This window comes from Electrophorus electricus, chromosome 8, assembly GCF_013358815.1.
Source record: "Electrophorus electricus isolate fEleEle1 chromosome 8, fEleEle1.pri, whole genome shotgun sequence".
Lineage (NCBI taxonomy): Eukaryota > Metazoa > Chordata > Actinopteri > Gymnotiformes > Gymnotidae > Electrophorus > Electrophorus electricus.
Window position 1 is genome coordinate 25,983,785 of NC_049542.1, and position 8,345 is coordinate 25,992,129.

Here is an 8,345-nt window from a genome sequence, read left to right on the forward strand (position 1 = left end):
CAGTGGTGAACCTTCCCAGGACTGGCTGGCTGACCAAAACTACCCCAAGAGCGCAGCGACGACTCATCCAAGAGGTCACAAAAGACCCCACAACAACATCCAAAGAACTGCAGGCCTCACTTGCCTCAGTTAAAGTCAGTGTTCATGACTCCACCATAAGAAAGAGGCTGGGCAAAAATGGCTTGCATGGCAGTGTACCAAGACGAAAACCACTGCTGAGCAAAAACAACACAAAGGCTCATCTCAGTTTTGCCAGAAAACATCTTGATGATCCCAAGACCTTTGGGAAAATATTCTGTGGACTGATGAGAGAAAAGGTTAACTTTGTGAAAGGTGTATGTCCCATTACATCTGGCGTAAAAGTAACACAGCATTTCAGAAAAGGAACATCATACCAACAGTAAAATATGGTGGTGGTAGTGTAATGGTCTGGGGCTGTTTTGCTGCTTCAGGACCTGGAAGACTTGCTGTGGTAAATGAAACCATGAATTCTGCTGTCTACCAAAAAATCCTGAAGGAGAATGTCCAGCCATTTGTTTGTGACCTCAAGCTGAAGCACACTTGGGTTCTACAACAGGACAATGATCCAAAACACACCAGCAAGTCCACCTCTAAATGGCTTAAGAAAACCAAAATGAACACTTTGGAGTGGCCTAGTCAAAGTCCTGACCTGAATCCGATTGAGATGCTGTGGCATGACCTTAAAAAGGCAGTTCATGCTCAGAAACCCGCCCATGTGGCTGAATTATAACAATTCTGCAAAAATGAGTGGGCCAAAATTCCTCCACAGTGCTGTAAAAGACTCATTGCCAGTTATTGCAAACACTTGATTGCACTTGTTGCTGCTAAGGGTGACCCAACCAGTTATTAGCTTTAAGGGGTAATCCCTTTTTCCACACAGGGCCATGTAGGTTTGGATTGTTTTCCCCTTAAAAATAAACCTTCATTTAAAAACTGAATTTTGTGTTTACTTGTGTTATCTTTGTCTAATATTTAAATTTGTTTGATGATCTGAAACATTGAAATGTGGCAAATATGCAAAAAATAAGATATTGGGAAGGGAGCAAACACTTTTTCACACCACTGTATGTATTATTATTGTAACAGCATACATGTATGATTTTTAACAAATACAATTTAGTGAAGTAAAAGTTGCTCAGTTTACTGCAGAACTTAACAAGTTAATAATAGCTTAACTTAATTCTTTACTAATGATACTTTTATAAATTATGTGCAACATTGAACAAGATGTATTTCACTCTATTATAGATAACTAGATATAAGTGAAACTGATAAGTTGACAAGGGGTGTGGTATCAGGATGATGAAGTAAACACAGAGCACATGTAGACACATTGACAGAATGAAAACAATCATGTAAATCACTTGGATGATGGAGTTGTGGAGGGGAACATCTTTTACTTTCAAGCTTGGGTCCTCTACCAAAGGCCTAGAAGCTTGAGGGTCCTGCATAGTATCTTAGCTGTTCCCAGAACTGCATGCTTCTGGACTCATCCTGGGATCTGCTGGAACCATTCTCCCAGTTTGGAGGTTACAGCCCCTAGTGCTCCTGTTACAACAGGAACCACAGTTGCCTTCATGTTCCACATCTTTTCTAGCTTCCAGTATTTCTTTAGCTTTCATGTTCCTTGTTTCTGATTTTGCTGTCACTAATTATGCAGTTATGTAATACTTATGTACTTAGTCTATTTTGTGTTTTGACTTTGCATTAATAAAAGTCTGTTTGTCAATAACAATTCACTTGTCTGTCTTTGTGAATGCTTTAATTAAACCATAGCAAACTTGCAGATAAGCAGAAATAGAAGCTAGCAATGGTTATAAACATTACAGTTACTACAATATGAAAGGAGAAATGGAAAATCAAGGTATTTCATAACTCAAAATAGTTTCACCTGTGGCACCTACAATCTGAATTGAGTTGTTTAACAAAACTTCTGCAGAAACTTTTTCTCCTTTCCTCCAAAATTGCTCTAGAAATAAAGCTTTTTTGAATGATTACTGGCTGTCTCAAGCTTCCACATATTTTTAACCAGAATGCCATTTCTGGAGTGGAATATTTCAGCCAGAGAGGAGGCCATTGGAGAAGGACTGTAATCTGCACACTTTGGACCCTGTAGACTAGGAGCACATTCTACAGTATAGGAAAAAAAGAAGGTGCCATGATTAAACATACAAACCTCACTCCATTTTCCACTTTTAAGATCAAAATCACATGTACCTAGAAGGTCACTATTCCAGTAGGTGTCTTCATCATACACATTAAAGGTAAGCTTATTTTTCAGAGATATCGTGATGGAACCAAACTCAAATGATTCACTCCAGCGAGGATTGTCTTTTCCATGAATCACTGCAGTGTGCATAATTAGATCACCATATATGACTTCCACACTGGCATCTGTTCTGGAGAATTGATCTCCATATAAATCTTCAGCATAAAGTTTAAAGACCTTCAGTGTGGCAAGACCTCTTTCAACAGGACAGCAGTTGGACAGTATATTTGTACTTCTTTGACAAACACAGACACAGCGGTCTCTGGCACTGTTATTCTTCCCTATTTTACAAGACTCAGAGCAAACTTGCTTTAAGGCATTATTGGTTATATACTTTTCTATGGCTGACTTCAATCCCTTTTTAGCAGGGTTATTATCATTCAGCAGTAAGTGGAGCGGTTTAAGAGTGTATGTCACTACGTCTGGGATGGACTTCAAGGATTCCTGCCACACTTTTCGAGCATTTTGAGATGTAGTGGAAAAAAGGAGGTCTTCATCATTGATGTTCCCTCCTGTAATCTCTGTTTGTCGGTCATCAAACATTGAGCTGAATGTTTCTTTAATATTCAGTTTCTTCTTTAGTTCTTGACAGTGAGAGAATTCTGTTTTCAGTCTTACACCTTGATATGTCCCTGATGCTTCTACATCCAAGCAGTCCTTAGTTGCTGTGTTTGTAAGGCCATCCATTGCTGCGTTACAGGTTTTGATGGCAGTTACTGCCGATATCTTCCCACCCAGATCAACTCCTGTGGTATAGTGAGTGCCGAATCTGTCAATTATGTTTTGATAGGATTGTGAATCATATGTGGGGTAAAGAGACTTCACAGCTTGAAGAAACTCCTGATGCAGTGGGGGTGGTGATGCTATTTTGTAGCTGTAAAGTAATTTTTAGTCCATTAATATTTATGGATTGGACGCAGTGAAAATGAATCTCTTATTGAAAAGTTTTTCAACATTTTACATCAAAGAATGCCTCACCTGTAAAAGCTGCATTTGACTTCATGCTTAGCGAAACTGAATTTGTCTTCTTTTGACTTTGCCATAGCGTTGGTTGCCTCACGGGAATGGGTGCCCCCTAATGATCCACCAGCTGTTAATGGTATGTCCAAACCAACTTTCCAGTTATTTGAGACTGAAGAGGTAGAATCTTTTACAACAGCTTCACTTGACTCATACATTTTGCTGGAAATCTTCTGTGAACACTTTGAAATTGATCTCCAGAATACCACAGCAATGGGCAGCTTCTCCTTTTGTCCGTTTAAGTATCTGTTTTTATGCAATTTGCAGCTGCCGTTTCCTGTGTTCCACGTTTCCATGTCGATGACATAGGAACCTTTACGCTCCATCTTCACAATGTCAAAGCCCTCTCCTCCAAGGTTGTACCCAGGGACAAAGTCAGAATTCTTGCAATCTTCTGGACTCCCCAGTATCAGTTGATCTTCAGCAGTGATCACAGAGATCAGAGAGTAGCACAGCCACCAGCCCACAAACCAATTCCACTTCCACCCCATCATCTGAAATAACAAAGTTCCAGGTATTTTATATAAATTGTAAATATTATACTCAGGCTATCTTTAAAGTATTCATCGCATGAACATTCATACATTTATCTCTAATAAATGTAATAATTTCAGTGTATTACAAAACTCACCACTTATTTGAATCTGTATCTGACACATGAATCATGCCAGACAAATTGACACTCCTTTTTAAAGACCCACAGCAGAGGGAAGGAGTGTCTTCTTCACTCAATATAAATATCTGTGGTTGACCACTATAGCAAATATTGTCAGGCAATGTAATGTAACTGAGTTGATGTTTTAATGTTCAACTACTGCGTGTAAGACTTAGAAGAGACAGAATGTTATAAATCATCATTCTTTATCATAATATTTTTTAAATGATTTTTTTACATTGCAAATGATAACATGCTCTTCTGTTGTTATTTCTGCTTTTTGTTTTTGCTTCCTTTTTATACACATCTCTGACAGCTGTCAAGCAACAAGCCTCAAACATTGCACGCATTTTCCATTCACTGACTCCCATATACATTTGAAACCTTTCTAATAATTTCCTTTCTAAACCTTTCTAATAACAGAAAGCAGTTAAATGCTAGGATCAGACAACTTGTTGATGGCATGAAGTCCCTACAAGCGACAGTGAAGATCAGTTGTTTGGGTAGCAGGTTGTAAACAACTCCCTAAAAGGTCATGTCGTTGGTTGGTTCTCTTAACACACAGTCAGCACCTTCTCTAATCAGGAACTGACCAACTCCCCATGCATATGGCAATGGCTGGTTGAACAAAGCCCATATAAGGGAAACAAGAGAGATAGAGCGAGACAAGGGGAACCAAGAGAAAAAGGAACACACACACACACTAATTCACAGACTGCCTAATCAGAAGGCCCCCTTAATATCTAACATCTTTTACATAAAAAACAGGTATCCATTAAGACATTTCATCTGTTAACACAGCTGTCCTTGTGACAGCAAGCACAGGACATGGTGGTCCATACACTATTTCACTGGTTTACAAGGTTTGTTCCAAATAGACTTTTTGATGCTGATCACAGAAATGACTTCAAAATTTTTACATCACATACAGTTTTTGAGAAACGGCTACTTTTGTTTTACAATCATTGTGAGTTGAAGAATTTCATCTGAGGAGAGAGGAGAAAAAGAAGTCAGAGAGTTGGACGTTGGGGAATGCACATTGGTTGGAGGATTGGGAATAGAGGAAAAGGTCTGGCGGATTGCTGCAACCTTCTCCTCAAAGAAGGTGATAAAATCCTCCAGAGTAAGAGATGAGAAAGGAGGGGGAGGGGGAGGATTAAGGAGAGAAGAAAAAATAGTGAAGATCTTGCATGGATCAGATGATGATGATTCGAATTTCTCTCTGTAGTAGGATGACTTTGCAGATGTTACTTCCAGTGAGAACTTGGAAAGGAGAGACTTGTATGAGCTGAGGTCTCAATCTATGTGAGATTTCCTTCACCGCCTCTCTGCAGTCCTTAGTTCTCTCCTGTGGGTTCTGTTAGCCAGGGGGCAGGTTGGGAGGACTTAGCAGATCTAGAGGAGAGAGGGCACAGAAGATTCATTGATGAGGAGAGTGTAGAAATGAAAGTATTTGTAACTGTATCCAAAGAGAGAGAAGACAGAGAGTCAGGGTGAGGAAGGGTGGACAAAATAGTAGAAGTAAGGGAAGAGGGAGTTATGGAGTGCAGATTGTGATGGAAGGAGGAGGAACACATTGGGAAGGAATGGATGGAAAGAGAAGGAAGGGAGAGAGAGAAGGATAGAAAGTGATGGTCCGAGAGGTGGAGGGGGGTGATTGCGATGTCCGATGTTGTGGTGGTGCGGATGAAGATCAGGTCCAGAACATTGCCCGCTTTGTGAGTCAGAGGAGAGTGGTTGAGGGTGAGGTCAAATGCTGTCAACAGCAGAAGGATGCAGAAGGAATGCAGCTTGTCTGATGGAAGGTTGATGTCACCAAGGATAATGAGTGGATTTCCTTCAATGGGGAAATGACTCAGGAGGATGTCGAGCTCATCAATGAAGTTATCTAGGGAACCTGGAGGGCGGTAGATGACAATGATATGACGTTTGGTGGGGAAAGACACTGTAATGGCATGAAATTCAAAAGAGGAGATGGAAAGTGTAGAGAAGGAAAGTGGAGTGAAACGCCACTCTCGAGACATTAGTAAACCTGTTCCACCATCCCTGCCAAGACGCCTCGGAGAATGCGTGAATGAAAAGGCAGAGGACAGAGTCACCGAGTTCTCAGGGGTGAGACATGTTTCTGTTAGAGCCAGGAAGTGTAGGAAGTGGAGGGATGCTAATGCTGAGATGAAGTCAGCCTTCTGGACAGCAGTACCCGAGATACAACTGGTTACATTAAGTATTGTTGCTTCCTTTGCAAGTGGAACAGTTGAGCAAGAGATTTGCATTACATCAGAAAGATCTGGCCTCCCTGCAAGAAACTGGTGACAGGACAGAAGAATGTTGCACATGACCCACTGGTAGATCCGAAGAAGATATTTCTTCTGCCTTTGCACATCAAACTTGGGCTAATGAAAAATTTTGTTAAGACAATGAACTAGTAAAGTGAGGCCTTTGCTTATCTGCTGCAGGTGTTTCCATGCATAAGTGACGCCAAGATAAAAGAAGGTCTTTTCATTGGCCAACAAATCCAAGATGTGATGAATGATAGCCACTTCTGCAGGGTGCAGAACATGTTGCGTGGACAGCCTTCGAGAATGTCGTATGTAACTTTCTAGGCAACTACAAAGCACCTGACTATGAAAAACAGGTTCAATGTCTGCTTCAGGCATACAAATTGATGAAGTGCAACATGTCACTTAAGATACATTTTCTTCATTTCCACTTGGACTCCTTCCCAGACAACCTCAGTGTCGTGACTGACGAACATGATGAAAGGTTTCATCAAAACAATGGCTAAGCATTTCATGTTGCCAGCATTGCCATCACAGTGCACTATACAGCCTTCAGGTAGCATCATTGAGGATGGGGAGTCTCATACAGTAGTGACAGTGGTTGAATCCAGTGGCAGCAGTGGTTGAAACACAGTGGGTGAATCCAGAAAACTCTTTGGCAAAGGGGTCCAGGAATATTGTTTTCATTTAAAAGCAAAAGCAAAAATAAATTGTGTGATCTTATGCACAGGGATGCAGATAAAGATAGAATGTAAATCAACAACAGTAAAATGGCTGTGAGTGGCAGTTTGGTTAACAACAGTAAACATGTATGGCACAAGGGGAGCTCCTGGAATAACTATTTCATTTACCCTTCTAAGGTCTTGTGTGAACCTCCAGCCCCATCCACCCGCCTTTTTTTTTACCAGATTAACAGGCGTATTATAAGGAGAAACTGTTTCTACAATCACCCGTTTCTGTTTATGAATTTATGAAATCCTCTAGCCTGCTTCCTATTCACTAGAAAGAGGATATTGCTTGTAGCATGGTTCACAATTCATCAAGCCCACTTGATCCTTGTGTTCAGCCCACACCCCTTTGGGAACGTATCTCAGGTAGTCAGGGATCTGTATTTGAGGGTATCTGTGGAATCAACAAAAAATGAATAGCTACACTCCATAGACACTGACATTTTTCCTTTTTACATTTATGGAACTTAGCTGACACTTTTATCCAAAGTGACTTACAATTATGACTGAGTAAAACCTGAACAATTGAGGGTTAAGGGCCTTGCTCAGGGGCCCCAGAGTGTTAGCTTGGCAACATGGGGGTCCTTGAACCCGCAACCTTTCAATTACAAGTCAAGTACCATAACCATTGAGCTACCACTTCCATAAAAGTGCTGGCATATAATCACAAAACATTGAGATCCAGGTGATGCTTTAAAGGCTGTAGGTAAGAAATTTGGCAGAAACATACAAACTTGTAAAAATGCACTGTTCTTGTCACACAGGTCAATGAAAATACATCTTTCTTTGACATCAGAGATATATATATATATATATATATATATATATATATATATATATATATATATATATATATATATATATATATATATATATGATGATATTGCTTGTAAGTGAGTTTCTTCCTGCACTTTGAGCAGGTGTGGGTCCTGTTGAGGGAGTCGCAGATACACTGACTGCACTGATACACTGATACCATGAGCCAGCCACTGTCAATGATCTCTGCATACGCATCCATGGACACAGGACAACTAACCATTCCTGGTTTAGACCTGGCTGTGCTGCTAGCATGTAGAGAAGAGAGATTTGTGTCTTCCTTCCATCACTGCTCAACACATAGCTCTCTGTGGCCTGTCCAGCTCTGCTTTGTGTACCTTCATCTACAAGCACAGCAGAATCATTATTGGTGAGATCAACATCAGCTGGCTCTGAGCCTTCACAGGTTAGGTCTACTACCTCTTCACTGCTTAGTCTGTTGTTTTCCATCACATCAATGGTTTCCATGACCGTCAGAGACATCTAGTGCTTTGCTTGCTGCACTGAGAACATGAGATTGAACTTGTTCATCTTTTCTACTTAGTTAAACCACTCAT

The 8,345-nt window shown here is 40.5% G+C and overlaps 1 protein-coding gene and 1 pseudogene across 1 annotated transcript; both read right to left on the minus strand.

Annotated features, from left to right (window-relative positions):
* Positions 1-1,756: 1,756 nt before the first annotated feature.
* On the minus strand, positions 1,757-4,005 carry LOC113588570 (perforin-1-like). Its single transcript, XM_035529483.1, has 3 exons — positions 3,942-4,005; positions 3,269-3,804; positions 1,757-3,164 (listed from the first exon to the last, which is right to left on the minus strand). Exons 2-3 carry the CDS (start codon positions 3,802-3,804, stop codon positions 1,991-1,993), a joined length of 1,710 nt encoding a protein of 569 aa, XP_035385376.1. The 5' UTR covers positions 3,942-4,005; the 3' UTR covers positions 1,757-1,990.
* Positions 4,006-7,843: 3,838 nt separating this feature from the next.
* On the minus strand, positions 7,844-8,345 carry LOC113588566 (annotated as a pseudogene).